This window comes from Talpa occidentalis, unplaced genomic scaffold (assembly GCF_014898055.3).
Source record: "Talpa occidentalis isolate TD23 unplaced genomic scaffold, MPIMG_talOcc4v2.1 talOcc4.3, whole genome shotgun sequence".
Lineage (NCBI taxonomy): Eukaryota > Metazoa > Chordata > Mammalia > Eulipotyphla > Talpidae > Talpa > Talpa occidentalis.
Window position 1 is genome coordinate 83,844,699 of NW_023603184.1, and position 24,686 is coordinate 83,869,384.

The 24,686-nt window shown below is 44.0% G+C and overlaps 1 protein-coding gene across 3 annotated transcripts in view; it reads left to right on the forward strand.

The window, feature by feature from the left end:
* Positions 1–4,656: 4,656 nt before the first annotated feature.
* KIF5C (kinesin family member 5C) overlaps positions 4,657–24,686 on the forward strand; it is a 167,044-nt gene continuing 147,014 nt past the window's right edge. For 2 of the 3 annotated variants that reach the window (XM_037523310.2, XM_054699716.1), the window contains exon 1: positions 15,253–15,417. In XM_037523310.2, coding sequence (XP_037379207.1) covers positions 15,292–15,417 — 126 coding nt within the window. In that variant the 5' untranslated portion in view covers positions 15,253–15,291. Of the gene's footprint in view, positions 4,724–15,252; positions 15,418–24,686 lie in introns of those variants that run through there. The other variant, XM_054699717.1, reaches the window with a different exon arrangement.

Sequence of the window (24,686 nt, forward strand, 5' to 3'; positions counted from 1 at the left end):
GGCCACTACATACTGGAGTGATTTGTTACACAGAAATAGCCAACAAATATCTTCCTTCTGTTCCTTCTTCCTTCCCTTCTTTTTCCTTCTTAATTTCTCATGTGTTAGTATGTATATTTTTCCCTGCTAGAGTGTAAGGATTGAAGTGTATTTCCAAGTTTCTTTTGATTCCTCATCACCTGAACAAGAATAGTACATACTCTAGACCTTTACCCTTCCTTTCTTTTCTTCATTGCATTTACTGCTGTGTGACATAGCAGGCCCACAGATGTTTGTTGTTTGCCTTCTCTGGAATGTAAGCCTCATCTGTCTGTCACTGTTGCATCTTCAGCACCAAGATCACTATTTGGCATTAAGGTATTTTATAGATATCTGCGGAATGAATGAATGAATTTTTGAAGACACTAGAATAAAGATCTCTGTCATGTATGTGTATATATATAATTTCACACACACATAACTGAGTGCTTATATGGATTAAATAGAATAAAACTGACCCTTGGATTTAATTTTCAAGGCTGATGCTAATATTTGCTGAAAAGGCAAGATGAATATCACTAAAAATGGACAAAGAAACCACATAAACTGTTAGTTTTCATTAATGAGAATTAAAAAGCTAAATGCTGCCAATATGTGTATTGTAGGAGTAAGAAGTCCTTCAAATATGGTTGGGGAGTTGTTTGCCAAGTGGGTTCAAGCTGTCACCCTGCTTACAACCACTTGATTATACTAGTAGAGCCTAGAAGCTTCATTGGTGTTGGCAAGGTTGGATTTTTTTTAAGTGCTATACCAAATTCATCTCTTTTCTGGGTCAGTTTAGAGTCTTTTATCCAGTTAATTCCTTGATAATTCTGTTAGTCTCTCTCTCCTCTCAAAAGCAAATGGGTCACTTAAGGAAAAAATAAAGCCACCTCCAGATTCCTAAGCACACCTGAAGAAATAAGTCTGGGCTGCAACTGGGCCCATTTCCATTTCTATCCACTGCACACCTGACCAAGTAAGTCAGCTGGCTTCCCAAAGCAGAGGCTGTGGGTGGCAGGCTGATCACATCATGTTAGATCTGGATTCTACTTAATGTCATGAGTGTGTGTGTGTGTGTGTGTGTGTGTGTGCATGTGTGCGTGTGCGTGTGCGTAACTGGCAGAATCAGAACATGGGGCACTTACCTCTGGTAGAACCAAATCTGAAATGAGTGATGTGATGGAGGTCACATATTGTTGAATATGGCTGAGTCAGAATTCTGCAGGGGAAAGGATAGGTCTCTTTCATGGCCTCTCTTATTCCAAGTTTCATTGCTATCAGCAGCATGGTGTTTTCCCAGCACTTCCCTCTTCCTGGACCTGCCTGAAGGAGGTCCGCACCCAAACCACTTGGTTAAGGGATTATTTCTAACAACCATGATTGTTAAACATGGTGCTGCCCTTGGTCATAGTTGATTTGTCCAGCAGAGGCAGCTTACCTGAGCGGAGGCCATCAGAGTCCTTCCGCAGAAGCTGAAATAAGGGCTGAGAGAGCCAGAGCTTTCATAAATCTCCAATTTGTTAGACACACAGAGTTTTGAGATGCTAGGGCTGAGTAGTCTGTGAAGTATCCTGGAGATGCTAAAGAACCAAGATACAGAGAGAAATAAAAGAAAATGAGTTCAGAAAGGAGCAAAGACAAGGCAGAGAGAAACTTAAAATGTTCAAGTCCCTGATCCTAGTTTCTGAGCCCAGCTGCAGCCCAGTCTTATTTCTTTAGGAATTATACTTCACATTCTCCCTCCCTCCCTCCCTCCCTCCCTCCCTCCCCTTTTTCTTGAGCTAGCTGAAGTAGATTTCCATTGCTTGCAACCAAAAGAATCCTAAGTAACAAAACCAGGATTATGTAACTTCCTTTGAAGTCACACTGGTATGTCCAGTTCCATTCCCTAGGAGAGGTGATATGTAACTGTCAGGCCAATACCCTTAAATATCAAAGATGAAAGGAGCCCAATAGACTGGAGCTATTTATCCAAGTCTCCATTCAGTAAGGTCTAGTTGTTTGACTTGGCTGGACAGTGAAGCCAAAGAAGCAAGATCAGAGATCCCATGGAGAGAATGATGAGCCTCTCCAAAATTCCACCCCTGAATTCAAAATATAAAACTGGTATTTCTAACTGGGCCCTCAACTCTTTTAAGTATTCTCATACTTAAAGATTTCTAGGGCCTCCCCAGTGGCGCAGCGGTTGAGCGCTGGGTTGCGAAGCTGCCCGCGGCCTCTGCGGCGCCGGTTCGATCCCCGGCTGCTCCCCGGCCTCTGGAGGAGGGTCCCACATGGCGCGCAGACCTCTCCTGCCGCCCGCTGCTCCCCTCAGCAGTGTACTTCGGTTCTTCTGCCTGCTCTGCTCCCTGCTCTGGCTCTGGTGAATTCTCACCCTCCGCTTCTGACTGTGCCCAGTGCTTGTATAAACAAAACAAACAAACAAGTGGCGCAGCGGTTGAGTGCTGGGTTGCGAAGCTGCCCGCGGCCTCTGCGGCGCCGGTTCGATCCCCGGCTGCTCCCCGGCCACCGGAGGAGGGTCCCACATGGCGAGCAGACCTCTCCTGCCGCCCGCTGCTCCCCTCAGCAGTGTACTTCAGTCCTTCTGCCTGCTCTGCTCCCCGCTCTGGCTCTGGTGAATTCTCTCACCCTCCCGTGCTTCTGACTGTACCCAGTGCATGTATAAACAAAAACAAACAAACAAATAAATAATAAATAAATAAAAACATGCCTCTATAAAAAAAAAAAGTTTTTAAAAAAAAAAAAAAAAAACAAACAAACAAATAAATGAATAAAGCATGCCTCTATTTAAAAAAAAATAATAATAAAATAATAAAATAATAAAAATAAATAAATAAATAAATAAAATATATAAACCTGTCAACAACATAGGTCTTTTTCGCTCATCTACTCTCTATAACTTATGATATAATATGCATTACATAAAAAAAAAAAAAAAAGATTTCTAGTGACTTCCCACCCACTTTTTCAATTTTAGTCTATACATCTTTGCATGTTTTGTCCCCTAAAGGTACAGGAGCTGCTATGTCTGGTGCTTCTGTCATTTTCAGCAGGAAGTCTGTACCTGTTTACTTTTTAGGGTTTGATTTCTGTTGCCTGCTCAGAGTTGTTACCTATCAGTGAAAAAGGAGGCTGCCTTTCTGATATATTTTACAAAATTGGATGTTACTACTCTTTGTAATCTCTGCCAACTTAGCAGGCATTCCTCTAGTTACTAATAAGGATGAATGATTTCTCATGCATTAAAAGATAATTTGTAGGGGGCCTCCCTGGTGGTGCAAGGGCTTAAGCACTGCACTATGAAGCAATCCGCAGCCTCTGCAGCATGAGTTCGATTCCTGGCTGGCCAGGGAGAAACCCACATAGCAAAGCAGACCTCTCCTGACTCGCCCACTGCTCCCCTCAGCAGTGCATTTCAGTCAGTCTGCCTGTTCTGTTCCCCGCTCTGTCTCTGGTGAATCCTCTCACCCCCCGCATCTCTGGCCTGTACCCCAGCTCTTGTATGCATAAATAAATCTTAACAAAAAGGTAATTTGTAATTCTTGAGTTTTTATGCTTTTGCTAGTTTGTCTACTGTACATTTACAACTATCATTGATTTGCAAGAATTTCTTATTAAAGATGTTGACTGTCATATATGTTGTAAAAATTTGTCTTGATTGTTCTATTTTATTATTTTTATGATTTTTTTAATGTACAGGATTTTATATTTTTAAGAAGTTTAATTTGAAGTTTGATAACTTTGGTTTTTGCTTAGCATGCTAATATTTCTTTTATAATTTCCATACATTTTGTCTCCCAGTTAACCTGAAGCTCCCTGACAAAGGGTCTGTTTGCAAAGTTGTACATTCTGCTCTATTTCAGTGTAAGTGATCAATAAGTGACATTTAATTCATTAATTGGTCATCACAGGAAGCCTCTACAATAGCTCCAATAATCTATGCCTCCTGATATTTACATGTGAGTGTAATCTCTTCCAATGGAATGTGTTATGAACCTATGGATGTGCTTCAAATCAGTGGTGTATGGCAAAAACAAGTAGGCATCTGATGATGCCTACTGCTCTTGGGAGGCTCATGTGACAGGGACTGAGGATGTCCTCTGGCCAACAACCCATGAGGAATGGAAGCCTGTCAACAACATGTGTGAGCTTGGAGGTGGATTCTTGGATTCTTCCCCAATTAACCCTTGAGATGGTTGCAGCCCTGGCCACATGGGAGACAGAATCTGGGCCGTAGGATGCAGTAATTGGTGCTGGATTCCTGACCCACTGTGAGATAACTACGTTGTTATAAACCACTAGGCATTGCAGTAATTTGTAACACAGCAATAGCTAAGTAACAATAGTTGGAAAAAAGACTTCTAGTCTTGGAGTACTTTTGACTTCCCCCATCTTATTTACTACTTCAAAAATAAAGGAGATTCTCTATAGGGAACCCCATCAACATTGGAAGTCATAGTGTTTTTATTTAATATGTATATTCAAGCAATTGATTTGCTGAGGATGCTGCTGTATTTCTCCATTGTGGGTAATAAAAAATATGTTTATGTTTATTCTTTTTTCCCCACAGTGTCTGAGGAGGGTGGAGCACTTGACTCGAGGAGCCCCTGTATTTTGCTGAGCACAGCGATGAGCTCTGGGCTGCAGGCCTGTGACACAGCTCGGACACCAGTGCCTGGCTCTGTGTCAGGGACCAAGGAAGGTCAGGAGTCATGTAGCATGTTGGGAGGGAAAGAGACCCTCTGTGGTTGCATGATGGCAATGCATGGGATCTATTTGGAGACATGACATATATTTAGTGATTTTTTTAAGTAGTTCACTGTGGGGTATGAAATGGAAATCTCTCATCTGTGATTCCAGGCACATTTTTAGTAAAGCTTACATTACTTCTTAATGCTTTCCTGTAAGTGGATTTTTAGAGGAACTACCAATGCTGGAGTCTGTCTCCAGAGCCCAAATGAATTGAGACACAGTTGTTGGAAGATGAGGAAATCACTGACATCCAGGTCACATGGGATTGTGCCAACACAGTCCTGAGACAGGCCGGGGCTTCCATGGCCCTCACCTCCTGCACCTTTACTCCTACCCTGGCCTGGCCAGTACCCACATGCAACCCGGTGGTTCTCATTCACTGGTACCACCCTGCCCCAATCTTGCAGCCCTTCCTGATCCAAGGCTCAGAGTTTGGCTTTTCGCTCTCCTTTCCTCTTCCTCCTCAGACTCAGTGTTTTTCTATTTTTTCCACCCAGAGCCCTGAATTTTTTTCCTGTAAGAATTAATATTAGAGGTCTAATCTAGTAAAATGAATCTCAGTTGCTGTGTCAGCTCTTCTAGAAGTGAAAGGGCTTTTACCTTCTGATCAGCTAATGTCATGTTAAAGGGAAGTGATACCGCTGCTCCATTCCCACTGAGCTGGGTTATCTGAACCAAGGAGGTAAATTTTAAAAGATATCCAGGTTTCTAATTCCATGCAATAGATTATTTTTGCAAGCTTTAAAGGAATTTTTTCAACATCTTTAAAAACATTTTCATCTGTTCATTTGGTTTTTAATCTTCACTAGGGCAGATTTTTTTTGTACTTCTGGAATGGAACAGGGCCTGGGCAATCAGAAACAATTAAACCCACACAAGAACCTGCAGACCCCAGGGTCTGCGTTAAATGGCTGTACTAGTGACTGCTGAAGATGAGGAGCTGATGTGAAAATTGAAGCAATTACCTAGATCACTCAGGCAGAAGAATTTTTGTGCCTTTTTTCCTTGAACAATCCAGATAATTGCTTCAATTTACACTTCCTACTGCCAGTAGAGACTGGGACAGAAACCGCTCTCTAGGAGCGGCTGAATAGAGAGAAGCAGAGTGCTCAGGAAATGATTCTGAGAACTCAGGAGATAAAAAGGGGTTGGAGGGAATTCACATGCTTTGGCCTTGATGTCTACCAGGCTCAAGCCAGTCAAAGTTTATTGTTGCCTGAACAATCCAGATACATCTCCATCTTCTGTTTCATCTCTACAGTGAAGCTTTAGGGCCATGTAAGTGTGGCTGGTAGAGGCATCAATAGAAATGGTAGCTGGGGATGCTCTTAACCTGTGCTACCTGGTGAATTCCTGTTTGCATTAATGTGTCAAAGGTCCTGTAAATCCCTGCCTGGAGGGGCCTCCCTGGTGGCACAGGGGTTAAAGGCACAACACTATCAAGCTATCACCAGCCACTGCAGCATGAATTTGATCCCAGGTCAGCCAGGGAGCTAACCCACATGGCACAACGGACCTCTCCTGTCTAGCCCACTGTTCCCCTGAGCAGTGTATTTCAGTAGATGTGCCTGTTCTGTTACCCACTCTGTCTCTGGTGAGTCCTTTTACTCCCCTCAACCTCTGACCAACACCCCAGTTCTTGTATGCATAAATAAATAAATCTTAAAAAAAAAAATCCCTGCCTGGAAAAGGCTGTGCAGGGTCAGAAAGGAAGAGAATAGAGCAGGTGCTGTCCTGGAAGAGAGCACCATACCTGTTAATTTGACCATGAGCAGAAATCAGGGATGCAGGGCCTGATCATTCCCTGAAGTGAATGATTCATTTGTTAGGAATCTTGGGGATTCATTTCTGCAACAGAAAATCCACATTTGTTGAATGAATGGGTGGAAGACGTTTACTGAGTTGCTACTTTGTGCCTGGTATTATGCCAGCCCTTGTAATAATGAACTTTAATGAAAGAAAGACACGTATTGAATTACTGCTCTGTGTCTGGTACTATCGTAGGCCTTGGAATAATTAACTGTATATTAAGATATGCCTTTTTTTTCTCTCTCACATCATTCTCCCCAATCATGTCACAACTTCTCCCAGATTTTATTTCCAAAGCAATTTATCACATATTTTTCTCTTCTCACTTATCTAGAATAGATAATATTTTCAGCACCAATTTCAACTGATATGTAAAGAATAATAATTAAAGGAAGTTAAATACAATTTCCAAAGACTGAACTTGCTAGCAGCAGATCTGGAATGAAAAGTGTGGAATCCTCAGCTCCACACTCCATCTACAATGTAACAGCATCATTTCAGGGTTCATGTTTTTTTCCTTTACCCTTGCCATTATGAACATGATAGACATGGATTGGGCATTCAGATTTTATCAGACATGTAAATAATACATGATCCCCACAACATAAAGGGAAAGACATATTCATAAAACATTTAACACAATGGAAAATACTGTGAAGTGGAAAGAACTAGAGGGCAGAACCAGACAACGGCAACCTTACTGCCAGGCAGCAACTACTTGGGGGCCAAGTCTGACCAATGACTAGAGAAGGCAAAGCTTTAGAGATGTTCAGGGAGGTTTTTAAACATCATATTCTATTAGTTGTGGTAAAACACACAATACATAAATGTTACCATATTAACCACCTTAGGGTATATAATTCAGCAACATTGACTATATTCTTAATGTGCAATCATGACCACTCCCTAGTTCCAGAACTTTTTCATCACCCCAAATAGAAATCCCATATAAGGGAAGTTTTAGAGAAAATCTTACAGATTCTTGGGGGACAGGTAGGACTTAGCGAAGCAGAGGAGCAGGGAGGATCCTCTGGGCATATGTAAAGAGTCAGCGCTGACAAGATGGGCGCAGTATTTGGAGAATGGTAAGGAGTGAAGCTCTGAGAAAGTTTGGGTGGTCCAGCTGGATCTCCCCTGAATTACAGAAGGATTTGATCATATCCCTTCCATTTAGGGGCCAACTTCCTCTAACCTGGTTTGAGGTAGAGTTATCAGTTCCACATCTTTCACTGAAGGAAGAACACAGTTCCTCAGTGGTTGCATTTCTAAACCTCCTCTCAAATCTGGTGTGGAGTCTCCATTCTCTCTGCTCTGCTCATGCCCTGTATATCCAAGATATGGAGATGGTCCTACTGCAAGAAGCTGCTGCTACAACTTCTGTCATATGGGCCTCGGCCAGGAACTGACACAGCCACTGAGATTCATTTTATTTTATTTTTTAAATATTTATTTATTTATGCATACAAGAACTTGGGTACAGGCCAGAGGCTGGGGGTGAGAGGATTCACCAGAGACATAGTGGGGATCAGAACAAGCAGACTGACTGAAGTACACTGCTGAGGGGAGCAGCGGGCAAGACAGGAGAGGTTTGCTGTGCCATGTGGGTAGCTCACTGGCCAGCTGGGGATCCAACTTGTGCTGCAGTGGCTGTGGATAGCTTCATAGGTTGCATCTTAACCCCTTGCGCCACCAGGGAAGCCCCCTTCTCTTTTTTAAAAAATTATTTATTGATGCATACAAGACCTGGGGTGTAGTCCAGAGGTACGGAGGGTAAGAAGATTCTCCAGAGACAGAGTGGGGAGCAGAACAGGCAGATCTACTGAAATATACTGCTGAGGGGAGCAGCGGGCAAGACTGGAGAGGTCTGGGGCACCATGTGGGTCACCTCCCTGGCTGGCCTGGGAATTGAACTCAGGTTACAGTGGCTGGTGATAGCTTGATAGAGCTGTCTTTAACAGCTCCCTTGTGCCACCAGGGAGGCTCCAGCATTAATTCTTATAGGAAAAAATTCAGGGCTCTGGGTGAAAAAAGTAGAAAAACACTGAGCTTAGGGACATGTTCTCGCTACACAATAGGGAGAATGGTGCCAGGGAATTAATTCCAACTGGCAAAAACATCTCTCTTCCCCCTTTTTAAATGTTTTCTCCCTTCCAGCATTTATTTGTGTCCTTCAGACTTTATTATAATTGATAAATAGTGTTGTACGTATTTATGGTGTACAACCTGTTGACTGGGTATACATAAATATTACAATATGATTTCTGCTATGGCAATAGCTTCATCACATCACATAATTACCATGTGAGATCTATTTTCTTAGCTGTTAATGTTGTACCTAACTGGAATCACCATGCTGTGTATCACACAATTAGAACTACTGGACTTACAGCTATACTCTTGGGCCAACATATCCCCTTTACCCCCAGGCCCTGACTCCTGATAACTACATTCTAGTCTACTTTTATCTTTATTGTTTTTTTAAATTGAGATATAGTTGACATATAACATAATGATTATATATATATATATATACATAATTACATATATAGTGAAATGATTACCATAAGGTGCTTAGTTAATAGTTAACATTTGTCAACTTAGTTACAATTTCTTTCCTGTGATTAAAAACCTTTAAGATTTACTCCCTTGGTAACTTTCAAATATACAATATAGGATTGTTAGTAACCATGCTGTATATATTACATTCTTCAGAGTTACTTATCTTATATCTTGTGAATACTCATTTCACCAGCTCCCTAGCTCCCACTTTGGCAACCACCAATCTGTCTTCTTGATCTATGATCTTTTTTTTTTTAAAAGACTTATTTATTTATTTATACAAGCAGTGGGTATAGTCAGAAGCGCGGGAGGGTGAGAGAATTCACCAGAGCCAGAGTGTGGAACAGAACAGACAGACTGACAGAGGACACTGCTGAGGGGAGCAGCGGGCGGCAGGAGAGGTCTGCGTGCCATGTGGGACCCTCGCCCAGCAGCTGGGGATCGAACCGGCGCTGCAGAGGCTGCGGACAGCTTCGCAATCCAGCACTCAATCCCTGTGCCACTGGGGAGGCCCCTATGATCTTCTTTTTTAGGATTTATTTATTTATACATACAAGAGCTAGGGTTCTGGCAACATGTGCAGGAGGGTGAGAGGATTCACCAGAGACAGAGTGGGGAGCAGAGCAGGCATATTCACTGAAATACACTGCTGAGGGGAGCAGAGGGTGAGACGGGAGAGGTCTGCCACGCCATGTGGGTCAGCTCCCTGGCCCGGGATTGAACTCCTGCTACAGTGGCTGCGGATAGCTTCATAGTGCTGTGACTTAATCCCTTGTACCACCAAGGAGGCCCCATGATCTCTTTTTTTTTGACTCCACAGATAGTGACATCGTACAGTATCTTTATTTGTCTGACTCATTTCACTTAGCATAATGACCTCAAATTCTATCCACATTGCCACAAATGGCAGAATTTCCTCCTTTTTAGTGACTGAATAATGTTCCATTCATATATATATATGAATGGACAGATACTGTTTCATACATATATCTCTAATCATCCATGTACAGACATTTAGGTTGTTTCCCTGTCTTTGTAAATAACGCTGCAATGAACATGGGGGTGAAGATGGTGATTTTATTTCCTTCAGATTAATAGCCAAAAGTGGAATTGCTGGATCATACAGTAGTTCTAATTTAGATCTTTAAGGAAACTGTAAACTGTTTTCCATAGTGGCTGTACCAATTTACAATTTACAATGCCAACAACCATGCACAAGGGGTCCTATGCATTTAGAGCTATGGTAAAATATAGCACAATAGCATAAAATTTATATCTTGTAAATTTATATCAAATTGACCATTCTGATCATTTTTAAATGTACAGTCCAGATTATTAAGTACATTCACATTATTATGCAATCGTCACCAACACCTATTTCCAGAATATTTTTTATCTTCCTAATAATACCCACAACCCCCTTCCCTAAGCTGCTGGGAGCCACCATTCTTTTTGTCTCTGTGAATTTGATACTCCAGGTACATCATATAAATGGAATAATTCATACAATAGCAATGCATTTGTGCCTGTTTATTTCACTTAGCATAGTATCCTCAAGGTTCATCCATGTTCTAACATGTGTCATTTCTTTCCTTTAAGGGCTAAACAGTATTCCATTGTACGTATTTGCCACATTCTATTGGTACTTTCATCTACATATGAATGTTTAGCTCTTCATATTATAGCTATTGAAAATAATGCTGCTATGACCATGGATATATAAGTAACTGAGTTCCTGATTTCAATTCTTGGAGTATATATATCCAGAAGTGGAATATGGTAATCTATTTTTAATTTCTTAGGAACTGCTCTACTGTTTTCTATAGCAGCTGTACGATTTTACAATCCTACCAACAGTGCACAAGAGTTTTAATTTCTCACATCTCCTTAGTGTTTTTATTTTTTGGGTATTTTTGATATAGCCATCCTCATGGATGTGCGAAGTGGTATCTCATTATGGTTTTGATTTGCATTTCTTAATAGTGATGTAGAGCAGCTTTTCATGTACTTATTGGTTTTCTGTATACCTTACTTGGAGAAATGTCTATTCAAGTCCTTTGCTTATTTTTATTTTTTCAATGTTTATTTTTTTATTTATGCATACAAGAACTGGGGTGTACATCAGAGGTGTGGGGGGTGAGAGGATTCAGCAGAGAGAGTGGGGAGCAGAACAGGCAGACCTTTTGAAACACACTGCTGATGGGAGCAGTGGGTGAGATAGGAGTGGTCTGCTGTGCCATGTGGGTTGCTGCCTGGCCTGCTTGGGGATGGAACTCATGCTGCAGTGGCTGGCGATAGCTTGATAGCGCTGTGTCTTTAACCCCTGCACCAACAGGGAGCCCCCCTTTGCTTATATTAAATTATATTCTGTTGTTGTTGATTTGTAGGAGTCTTCATATATTTGTCATATCAATCCCTTATCAGATATATGATTTGTAAATACTTTTCCCATTCAGTGAATTGTCTTTTACCCTGTTGATCATATCCTCTGAGGCATAAAAGTTTATCATTTTGATGTTGTTAATTTAATTTCTCCTTTGTTCTCTGTGCCCCCCACCTTTTTTGGAAACCTTCCTAGCTCATATCTTCAACTGAGCTTTCTTGACCACTGCTGAACAGCTTTTCTCTGTACTCTCATTTGTTTCTAAATTGCCTGAGGGAAATGACTTATTTTGAACCTCCCTTCAAGTAGGGAGGGCATGAGCTATATTAGTGCCCTTGAAGAGAGTTCACTTAATGAATTTAAGATTATGCAGTGGCAGCAAATGTCACTGCTCAGCTAGTATTTGATGGATGGATAGATGAACAAATCAATGAAGTGTGAATCCAGGGACACACAGGCTGGTCCCTACCTACCCCAGGATATCTATGGTCTGACCTCCTTAGACAAACCAGTATTATGAGGCTCTGGGTATGTCCTGATGAGCTCAGAAATTGGGATGGCCTCTCTGGTATGTAATGATATTGACCACTGAAGATGATGGGTAGCTGAGTCAGAGCCTGAGAATGACTAGAGTGAAAACAGATGAGAAAGTAGCACTTGGGGGCCTCCCTGGTGGTGCATCTGTTGAGCGCTGGGTTGGGAAGCTGCCCGCAGCCTCTGCAGCACCGGTTCGATCCCTGGCTGCTCCCTGGCCACCGGAGGAGGGTCCCACATGGCACGCAGACCTCTCCTGCCGCCCGCTGCTCCCCTCAGCAGTGTACTTCGGTCCTTCTGCCTGCTCTGCTCCCCGCTCTGGCTCTGGTGAATTCTCTCACCCTCCCACGCTTCTGACTGTACCCAGTGCTTGTATAAATAAATAAAAATAAATTTTTTTTTTTAAAAGGAAGTAGCACTTGGGCTTGCTTAAGCCTACTTTCCACTACATCTGAGGACAGGAAATCAATTTGGTACTGTTCACAATGGTGTGGAAAAGTTGATTTTAGTAGGTCTGTCTTCTCAGCTAGACAGAGAACTTGTATTCCCAAGTATATTTGAATGTAAGCTAAATGTAAGCAAATGTTCCTAAAATTACCCAAAAGATTTATTGTTATCCTATAATTTGTTCAACATTTAATAATAATAATAATAATAATAATAATAATAATAATGACAGTAATAATATTTGACATTCAAGGGTTTATATACAATGTCAGGCACCATGTTAGGTGCTTTAAATTTTAAATTTAATTACTTCTTTCAATTCCCTCAAACATTATATGAGACCTTATTCTTTTTTTTTATTACTAATACTTTGGGTGAATTTATTAAAGTTTATATTTAGAGTAAAATTAGACTGTAGGTGAGTGCCCCCTTGACAATGGTGCCATATGAGATGTTATTCTGATGCTAGAGATGAGGAAAGTGAGTCTTGCCATGGGTCCTGTACTAGTAAGTGACCACACTGGGATTCTCACTCAGACAGAGCTTTCCTCTGACTTGGATTTCTTTTTTCTTTTTGTAAAGATTTATTTATTATGCATACAAGAACTGGGTACAGGCCTGAAGTGTGGGGGGTAAGAGGATTCACCAGAGACAGAGCAGGGAACAGAACAGGCAAACTGAGTGAAATACACTGCTGAGGGGAGCAGTGGGTGAGTCAGGAGAGGTCTGCTGCGCCATGTGGGCAGCTCCCTAGCCAGGGATTGAACTCGTGCTGCAGAGGCTGCGGATAGATTCATAGGTTGCGTCTTAAGCCCTTGCACCACCAGGGAGGCCCCAACTTGGATTTCTTGAGATACAGAGATGAAGTAGATGTCATTGCTCATGGAAGTACAGTGCTTGTACAGAGGAGATTGAGAGGATAGGAAGATTGCTGACCCAATGTGAGAGTCAGGCAAGTATTCCTCAGGAGGGAGAGTTGAACTGAGCCTTCAAGGATGAGGTAGCAATGGAAAGGGACAGTGAACATCCAATCGTTCTGCCAGCCCAGTACCTCGTCCTACTGGGAATTACATCCCTCTTCTCTTAGGAACCTTCCCACTGTGAGATTCTTCCACGATCTTACAAAGTCCTGACTCTAGTTGAGTGGTCTAGGAGTGGATCCCAACATAAACCCAAATCAATATAGATGTTACCTAGAATTTTTGAAAGAAAAACTCAACAAACATCTATCCTTATCTAATGTGAGAGTGAGACATTAGGCATTAGTGGGCAGCTGGGCTTTCTGATATTGGGAGGGATGATCTTGAATGATAGAGTAAGGATAACACAGGGACCAGAAGTATCCTACCTGTTACCTGGCCCAGTGTTTCATCATTTCTTAAATAAGTAAGATAAACATATATTCTTCTGATAAATCTCCTTTTGCTTCAGTGCCTCAAGGTAGATTCCCACATTTTCTACCATAACAGCCCTAACACACTTACTTAGTAACAAGGCATGGATGTGCTTAAACAAAGTATCAGAAGCAAACAGCAAGTTGTCAGTGGGTGAAGCCACAGATAGTATACTTGTAACATGTAAACTTTTAGACAAGAAGTGGAATAAGATGAGATTAATATATAGGAGGAAATCTGATCACATGGCCTGGTGAATTTTGTTATGAACTTTTGTACTTGATCTGTATCTATTCATATACAGGATTTTTAGTAGGCATTAGACTAAGGTTATCTGTTAATGGTATTACAATAAATAGTAACAAGAGGTTTTTGAACTGTTAGTTCCAGGGATTAAGTTGTTCCCCACTCTCAAATGACATTCAAAATTTGTGGGTGTGTATGGGTTTGTACTAGGGCTGTACCTTTCATCAGCTATAAAAGGAATCCATGACCTAAAATATGTTATGAACTACTATCTATGTACAGGCACTTTGGAGTATAACTGGCTTCAAATATTCATGCAAAGCTCATCCCCACCCAACTTCCTAATTTCTCCACAATTCTTACTAAACTGTTCAACGCAGAGAAAATGCTCAGTAACCGCTCAGTGGGACACTGTTTCAACAAGTGTTAATCTTTGGGATCAAGAAAAGATGTAAAGAGATGATGATACAGACCTAGTCACTAATACAGAATTTTGGATATGACTTTCATCATGTCCTTGGCTTGGACAGTCACACAAAACCCCCTGGAAGGGCACCCAGGGGGTGCCACCGCTGTTCTGGAAACCCACCCCAAGAAATGCGCGTCCTACCTCCAGGTGGAGCGACTACAAGTCCCGGGATGCGCCACGCTCAGAACCAGAGCAAGGGCGGGGCGACCTCCGCAGTGACGCCACCGTCCCGGGGCTGGCGGGGGGGCGGGGCTGGGGGCGGGGCTGGGCTGGGGGCGGGGCGGGGCGGGGCGGCGGCGGGGCGCGCTGGTGCTGATGCAGGATGGCTGAGCGCGCAGGCACCCGGGAGGTCTGAGCCCGGCGAGGCTCGCTCCCTGCGCATCGCCTTGTCCACCCGCCGCGTGGTCGCGGGCCGGCGGGCCGGGGGCGCCGAGCGGGGCCAGGGGAGGCAGGTCTGCAGCCGGCGGCCCGAGGGCGAGTAGGCCCCCCACCTACGGGTCTCGGCAGCGACCGGAGCTGCCCAGCCCGCCGAGTTTGCGATGACCTGCTGAGCAGCGCCTTCGGAGGCTGCGGGAGGTGGCCTCGCAGCGGTCGGTGCGGTGCGCGGCCTCCTCCTCCGTGGTGCACAGCCCCGGCCCCCCACCCATCCCCGCGCCCCCTCCCTGCTGCGGGTGGAGATGGCGGATCCTGCTGAATGCAGCATCAAAGTGATGTGCCGGTTCCGGCCCCTCAATGAAGCGGAGATCCTCCGCGGGGACAAATTCATCCCCAAATTCAAAGGCGATGAGACCGTGGTGATTGGGGTAAGTGGCCTGGCGTCTGGCCTCCTCTTTCGCGCTGCAGCCTGCGCCCCGACAGCCCAGACCGAGCACCTCTGCTCCGGCCGCCCCTTCGGACATCCGCGCGGGGCTGCCCTGTGGGGTGGACTCGTCGAGACCCCCTCACCCCCCACCTCCGCCTTGCAGCTTCCTCCTGGGCGGTGAGGGTGGACTGGGGGCGGCAGGGCGGGCCCTGATGGCGAAGGTGGGGGTGGGGGTCGAGGAAGGGTTTGGCGCCGCCATTGTTCGCGGGGTGGGGGCCCGGGTGGGCCTATTGTTCCCCGCCCTGGCCACGCCGCGTGGGTGGTGTGTTCTGCTTGTCCTCAAGTCGGGACGCCCGTTCTCTGCTTGGAGTGTGAGCTCTGCAATTTGCAAATGATTCCAATCTTCGGTTCGATTTTTCGAACACTTTTGTCACTTCTCAACCATCTTCCTTTTAGTAAAACAGGAAGAAAAAGGTGCTGGAAAATTCCTAGCCTCGGTTCGGACCCCCCACGGCGGTGTAGACGCGGCTCATCTAGGGTTTCACCTTGCTTTGCGCGTGGAAGGCGGGGGTGGGGGGGGTGGGGGGGGTGGGGGGTGGTGACCCCGGGAGGCCTGGTGTGTCTCCTGCATCCTCTCAACTCTGCCTGCCCAGGGGGGCGACACCCTCCCCCCGCGCGCCCTGGTGTCAGCAACCCCTAGGATGTTTCGCGTTGGGTGAGAGAAGGCAGTGTGCCCATGTCTGTGGGGCCGGGAGGCTCAGAGCGCAACCACCTAGGCCTCTGTGTGCCAAGAGTAGAAGTTACTTTGTGTGTCTCGGGTCCCCCTCCCTCTTGATCTTCTTTTCCACCTTTCCCCTCCTCCCTTTCTGCAGGGAGGGCAGCAGCCAGGGCTGCCGGCGGAGGCAGGGAACATTGAATTTTAGTTGGTAAAGGCATTATGTCAAATGAAATAAACCAGTCTTTCCACCCTCCCTTCCCCCACCGCTGTCCCCAGCGTGTGTAGCTGACGGTGCCCTCTTTGTATGCGAATCGCGTGGGGAGGGACCAAGTTAATGGGAGCCTCCCGATCCCCGCTGACACGTTCCTGGCAGCGCTCGAGGCTGCTGATGCAGCCTTCCCGGCCCCAGGATTGATTAAGTGATGTCATCTCCATCACTGAGCATGCTCCAACGAACCCCCTCCCTCCCATTTCCCCAGTGGCTGGTGTATTTAGGTCAAGTGATTGACAGGTGACAATTTATTGAGGGTCTCTTGGAGTTCTGAAGCACCTTAGGCCGAGGTTTGCCGGCCTGAGCTGTTCCCGGCCTTGTCGCCAAGATTGTGCTGCAGTCCTTGGAAGGGCCCCAGGGACCAGCCGGCTGTAGGGCTGGCGGGTACTCTGGGCTGGTGTGGAATCAAAACAAGCCTCTGGCCTCGGGGCTTCTTTTTGCACTTCCTTTCAGAAGGCAGCTCCCCACTGGGACCCTCCCTGCACTCTCCATTTTCACTGGCCACCTGGAAAAAACCTTGACCTTCCAAAGCTATGCGGATGGGTGTTCATTTTGAGAGCTGAACTTTGAGGGCAAGAAAGGGTTTTCTCTCTGGTTGTTGTTAACTTGTAGAGAGGTGTGCTAGGAATATTGATAAGAAAGGAAAGCATGTAGGTAATGGCAGGTAATGCATGGTGACATAGGCAGGGCTTGTTAGGGTTACACCTCTCAGCTGGGATCAGCCCACAGTCTGCTTTGCCATTTCCTGAGCCAGGTGGTTTAAATAGAGTGGGAGCTGCTGGGGACATTTAGTCCTTGCCCCTTGTCTTGCAACAATTTTTAAACAAATAGTTGTACAGCGCTAGCACATGTTCTAGTGACCCCACTCCCTCCCCCATAAGGTTTCAAAGAAAAGTCTTCTGCCCCCTCTTCTTCCTCCTCCACCTCTTTTCTCCTCTTCTGAGAGTGATATGCCAAGACTGATGTGGTAGAGTAACAAATAAAATCCTCTTTGATCTGTGTGCAAGTAGGGATCCTTAATTTTAGGGTAATCCTCCTTTAATATTGTGATTTTACTGTGACTATATATTTGTCATCTAAATATACATGTTATTGCTCAAATAAGACAACTTCAGCATAGAAAATAATTTAAACAAAGATCTGTGAATGGTAAATCACATGTAGCTCTTCAACTGGAAAGTAAAAATTTTATCTTACCATAATCTTTTTAATTTATTTTTTATTTTTTAAAAAGATTTATTTATTTATGCATACAAGAGCTGGGGCACAGGCCAGAGATGCGGAGGGTGAGAGGATTCACCAGAGACAGAGTGGGGAACAGAACAGGCAGACTGACTGAAATGCACTGCTGAGGGGAGCAGTGGGTGAGACAGGAGAGGTCTGCTGTGCCATGTGGGTTTCTCCCTGGCAGTCCAGGGATCGATCTTGAGCTGCAGAGGCTGTGGATTGCTTCATAGTGTGGTGCTTAACCCCTTGCGCCACCAGGGAGGCCCTATTTTATTTTTTTTAAGATTTATTTATTTATGCATACAAGAGCTGGGGTACAGGACAGAGATGCAGGAGGTGAGAGGATTCACCAGAGATAGAGCGGGGAACAGAACAGGCAGACTGACTGAAATACACTGCTGAGGGGGAGCAGTGGGTGAGTCAGGAGAGGTCTGCTGCGCCGTGCTGATAGCTCCCTGGCTGGCCGGGGATCAAATTCATCCTGCAGAGGCTGTGGATTGCTTCATAGAGCGGTACTTAACCCCTTGTGCCACCAGGTAGGCCCCCATAATCCTTTTTAATATAACAGAGTTCTCAGTTTTAAAATTAAAGCATTCATATGGAAAAGTGTTATCATAAATGTATAGCTTGATGAGTTTTTATAAAGTAAACATTTTTCTGGACCCCAGAATTCCCCCTAGTGTCCCTTCTTGTGGTTAACTTCCCCTGCCTCAGTGTAACCACTTCTGACTTATGTCATAGCTTAGATCGCCTTGTTTTGTTTTGTTTAATAAAACCTCATGCATTTAAAACCATACAGCACATTGACTTTGTGTAGGACTGCCTGTGTTCAGTGTTCTGCTCGCCAGATTCATCCATACTGTGCTGTGTGGCAGCAGTTTGTTCTTTCTCATTGTTCTGTGGTGTCCCATGATCTGCACATACCACGGTTTATTTATGCATTAACTGTTGCATATTTGGATAGTTTCCGCTTTGGGGCTAGTCAGGATAGTGCTGCTGTGAACTTTCTTTTACACATCTTCTGTTGAGTGCATACAGAATATTGCCAGATGCTAGAAGATGCTGGGACTTGGACTGGCTTGTGCTAGGACCCTTCCCACCCCTAATTAATAACTAAAGGAAATTTTAGTTCTGGCAGCTTGTGTATCATGCTTTAGATGCTGAATAGAATGGCTCCCTAGTCAATTCAGCTGGAACTGCACCAAGTAGCCAGTTGCAGGTAGAGACTGCCCTAGATGGACGTTCTCTTGCTTGCTTGCTCATAGGAGTGACAAAGAAACTCTAGAACTCTCCCGAAATGTCACTCACTTTCTTTCCCAAGAGATGAAAGAGTGAATTTTGATGGGGTTAACTGTTAGTCTGAATATAGAATCCCAGACATATTTTGTGTTTTTGAAACTGGGGTCATTTTTGTCCCTTTGAAGTTCTGTCCAATTCTTATGGAGATTTATCTTAAGAGGGAGATTTTGCAGGTGCAGTTTCCAGATTTCTGTATTTAAGAAAATGTTCTGTCTTGGAGGAATCATCCTCATCATTCTTGCATCCTTTTCAGCTCTTGCACAAAGCTTTCCTTCCCTGTCTGCCCACCCACAATTTCTGCCCCAGTGGAACTCCTGTAATATTTATTTCATATATTTTCAAGATGTTTGCCATACATCATTATTAGCTTTGCTCTTTTGTCTAATGGTATCGTAAGCCCTGGGTTAAGACAGGATCTTCTTTGTACTTCCCAGGGCGTTGCCCATAGGAGGTATGTAATAAATATTTATTGATCTCTGTTGAGTCTAGAAATCTTTACTTTGGTATATTTAATGTATTTTTATGTGGCCAAAGACTGTAGGGAGTAATTAAAAGACAGTTTTAAAGAGAAGTGTTATTCCTTTGAGCAGGCCTTTTAAGACATCATATACTATACTTAATGATGTAAGAAAACTGGGAAAGAAGCACATTCAGCTTTGTTTCAAATTAGGAGAGCTGATGATACTAGGGGTGAACAGAAATGGAGGGTGGGGGTGTACAAGTCATTAGAAAAGGGACTTGACATTAATTCTTCAGAGGAAAATTATGGATTTACAGCATTTCTTGTACTCCTCCATTAGCTTTGAAAAATGCTGATCAGTCATCCATTACCTATTGGTTTTGATGCCTCTGTATTGATGGAAACTTTTCAGAGTGTTGCCAGTAAGGTTCTTTGGAGTGAACTTTCACATGTCAGTTTCTTCATATAGGGTTTTCCTGTTGTGTTCAGTCCTGGGAAAGCAAGTCTTGCTTCTTCCTGAGGCAACATAAGTTCTGATCTGTTAGAGAACCAGAACAAAAACATCAGCGACAACTTGTGTGTTGATCAATAGCATGGGATGTCGCCTTAGTTCCAGGTGAGATTAGTTCTGGGAAATGGGAGGGGAAGCAGGGCTAGGACAGAGGCCAAATCCCAAGCCTAAGTTGCCAGGTTGAAATATAGCTTCAGCTTTTCTTTTTGTCCATAGTTATCATGTTTAAAAGCAAGAATTTACTTTTTCCTTTCAAAGTTTATTTGCAGTAAAATCACTGTTTTGGTAGTAGCCTGCTGTCATAGGGCACTTGACCAATACATCAAGTTGTGTAGCTATGCGTATAATTTTCCATTACTGCTCTCACAAATTACCACACATTTAGAGGCTTAAAACTATATGTTTCTATTGCACTGAGGCCAAAGATCATATGTCTTCTCTTTCTCTGCTTAGAGTTTCATAAGGTCAACACAAGGGGTAGGTGAGCCATGTTCTTTTCTGGAGAATGTGGGAGACAATCCTTATCTTGCTCCTTCAGGTTGGTGGCAGATTTCTGTTCTTGTGGCTGTAGAACTGAGGTCTCTGTTTTCTTGCTAGCTGTCAGCCCAGGTTATTCTCAGGTTACAGGGGAGACTCTCAGGTTCTAGACCTGTGAACCCCTTCCTCCATCTTAAAATGAAGCAATGGGTTAAGTCTCTCTCATGCTTTGAACCCCTCCTGCTTCTTCCATGGCAGGCCTCTGTTGTTGACTCTTCTGCCTCTCTTCCACTTTCAAGGCCCATGTGATAATGAGTCCACTGAATAACCCAGGATATAACCTCCCGATTATAGTCATCTCATTAACAATCTTTTTTTTTTTTTTAAAGATTTATTTATTTATTCATACAAGCACTGGGTACAGTCAGAAGCGTGGGAGGGTGAGAGAATTCACCAGAGCCAGAGTGGGGAACAGAACAGACAGACTGACGGAGGACACTGCTGAGGGGAGCAGCGGGCGGCAGGAGAGGTCTGCGCACCATGCGGGACCCTCACTGGTGGCCGGGGATTGAACTGGCGCTGCAGAGGCTGCGGACAGCTTCACAGCCCAGTGCTCAGCCGCTGCACCACCGGGGAGGCCCATCATTAACAATCTTAATTCCACCTGCAAAGTCCCCCCCTTTTTTTTTTTAAAGATTTATTTATTTATACAAGAACTGGGGTATAGTCAGAGGCCTGGGAGGGTGAGAGAATTCACCAGAAACAGAGCGGGGAACAGAACAGGCAGATGGACCGAAAACACTGCTGAGGGGAGCAGCGGGCGAGACAGGAGAGGTCTGCCACGCCATGTGGGTTTCTCCCTGGCCAGCTGGGAATCGAACCCACATTGCAGAGGCTGCGGACAGCTTCACAACGCTGTGCTCAACCTGCTCTGCCACCGGGGAGGCCCTGCAAAGTCCCTGTTACCTTGTAATGTTAACTTAGTCACAGGTTATAGATTAGAGTGTGGACAACTTTTGGACTCATTATTCTGTTTTCTACACACCACTATAACCCAGAATGCAGTTTCAGTATTCTCCCTTCCCTCCCCCAAAATAAAGCCTATCATGTCACCCTTCTTGTCAAACCTTCTTGCCTCTCTTAACCCCCGGGGTTAACCCATTTATCTGTTCTTCCTCTCTACATTTCACCTTTTCCAGATTGTCATAAAATGAAATCTTAAATATCTTTTTATGTCTAGGTTCTTTTCCTTAATAACCCTTTCAGATTTTTGTTGTTGCTGCTTCTATCAATAGTTCATTTATTTGCTTAGTGCTTTCCTTTTATGTGGATATACCACAGTGTGTTTGTCCATTTACATGTTAAAGGACATTGGATTGTTCCCAGCTTGGGATGGTTATGAATAAAGCTGCCATAAACCTTTGCATATAGGTGTTTGTGTGAGTATAAATTTTTGTTTCTCTTGGGTAAATATCCAGGAGTGGGATTGCTAGATCATACTGTAATTCTGACTATTGTTTAATGCTAACAAACTGCCAAACAGTTTTCCAAAGTGGTTTTGTCATTTTTCATTCCCACCTACAAGCAGTAATGTTTTAAGCCAAGATTTTAAAGAGTTTACTTAGTCACTCTGCTTAAGTGAATACTGATAGTAATGTCTAGATACATCAATTCTCTCTATCCTAAATTCAGAGATGTTTATGTCACCTGAAAATGGAGTGACTTCCTGTAAATATACCCTCTGACACCCCAGGATGAGGGAACATAAGAGAGAAGTGTCACTGGAGGCCATTTGCCGTGGGAGGTGAGCACAGTCAGTGCTACATGAATGAATGGGTTAGTAGAGGCAGCAGGGAGTCAAGACTGAGTGAATTCACTAGCTAACTGTGGGACTTTTTTCAACATGCTTAGATTTTTCTGGGCTTCTGCTCATATTTAAAGGGGGAATACTTATCTCATGGGGTCTTTAGGATGAAATTAAGTGGTTGAAATAGCATCTGGCACAGAGAAAATGCTCAATAAATGCTAATTATCTCCCATGTTTCCTATTTCCCTTGTAATTGTCCTCCTTTTCAGAATTAACTTTGCTTCCCAAAATTACTGTCTTTACTCTTGCTTTTCTTTGCATTTGCATTTCTTGGGCATTTTTTCAGCCCATTCTCCTTGCTTGGAATAGCCATTCTTTTTATCTTATTTGTGAAATTCCTAATCACATTCATGAAAACAGAATGTTTAGGTAGAAGTAAATAGCAAACATTCTATTAACTTAAAGACTGCATTAGCTGTTCTTTTTTTTTTTAAAAGATTTATTTATTTATGCATACAAGAGCTGGGGTACAGGCCAGAGATGTGGAGGGTGAGAGGATTCACCAGAGACAGAGCGGGGGACAGAACAGGCAGATTGACCTAAGTATACTGCTGAGGGGAGCAGCGGGCAAGACAGGAGAGGTCTGCTGCACCATGTGGGTTTCTCCCTGGTGGCTGGGGATCAAACTTGTGCTGCAGAGGCTTCGGATTGCTTTGTAGTGTGGTACTTAACCCCTTGCGCCACCAGGAAGGCCCTAGCTATTCTTTTAATCTGCAGTGATCATTATAGTAGTATGTGTCTCTTTCTCTTTCTCCATTGTAATGGTAAGCTTTTTAGGGGCAACAACTGATTTTTTTTTCAATATGTCTTTGTCTCCTTTACTGTATCTTAATGGAGGTCCTTCTTCCCCTGTTCTCTGCTGGACTCAAGTCTCCATAAATGCCAATTTCTGTATTTCCTTAAATAACTCGGTGTCACTGGGGATTCCTCTCTGCCTGCACCTGGGCATGTTTGGCTCCACTCTCCTATTTAATGACAAAGTTTTCCATTCCCTATTCTTCTCCTCAATCCAAATAGGAAACCTCCCCCACCTTTGGGCTCCCATTGGTCCCTACCTCATATTTCTCACCTGTGTCTACTTGTTAAATAAGCAAAAACAAAACTACCTACTCCCTAATGGTTTCTCTTGAGTCAAAAAAATAGTCCCTTGACAGATCCAATTTCACCTAATTTCTCTCAGATTACTCAGAGTCTTATTTTTGTGGATGACAAAACTCTCATCCCATTGACTGCATATCAACCAAATTCTGCGTAGTAGGAATTCAGTTTGTGGTTATTTATAAGTATGGCAGAGACAGTATGGAAGAAAATGAGATGTAGATTCATCATATTGATAGTATTCACCAGAACCAAACCTGGGCTTGAGTAAGACAGCCCAGGTGAACTCTTAGCTTTGTGACTTCTTAACTGTGTGAACTTGGGCGATTGCTAAACCACACTAATAAGCTTCAGTTCCCTGACTGATAAAACAGGATAGTACCACTCTCTACCTTCTAGGTTCATTGTGATGTTTACACATGCCAGTATAGCCAGCGTGCTGAGGACAGTGCCTGGTGTACAGCGGCATTGAGAAAGTGTTTGCTGTTGTAAGGCCTACTTGTGGTTATTTTTCTGCACTCTTGTCAAACTGATTGATCTAGGGAAGGCCAAGACTCTCTCAAAATTTCTCTTGACACTTGTAAAAACAGTTAAGAGAGAATATTATGATAGGTATGGAAGTATAAGGACAAGAACTTGGACTTGACTCCAAATGTATGTGCAGGTGGAGCTTGGTGGTGGTGGTAGCTTTGAGGGGGAGGGGAAGGAATAATTGATGGATGGAAATGTACTAAGAGGCGACATTACTCAGAAGAGAAGATAGATTCCTGCTAAATTGACCTCCTGGGATTCTTGCTGAAGTTAGGCCAGATATGGAGGAATCAAGACACTGGGGGTGAGGTATTGAGGATGGGAAGATGTTCTCTAAACTGCCTTATTAGCAGGATATTTGCTAAAACTAGACTCTGTAAGGATGGACATGAGGTCCACAGTCAAGGCCTGGTTGAGGAGAGAACTCAGACGAGCCTGACAGAAGTTTAATCCAGGAGAGTCTTTGTCAGCTGCAATTCAGATGCTTTCGTAGGGCATTTGAGGCTCTTCACACACAGGGCCTGCTGACCTCCTAACCTTACCCCCTTACTCCATGTTCCATCTGTGCTCCAGTTCCCTGCAAAAGACCAGACTGCACAACACCTCTCCCTCATTCCACCACCCCCGCTTAGCCCCAGCTGCTCAAATTCCATATGCCTGAGATGACCATTCTCTAAACATGGCAAGCATCCATTTGTTTTAGGTTCTCACCCCACTGTGACTCACCCAAAACATTGACTACTCCCTCACTTCTGCCCCCACGGTCAGCTTAGATGTTTCCTCCTATGCACCCCTGGACCAGGCACCACTC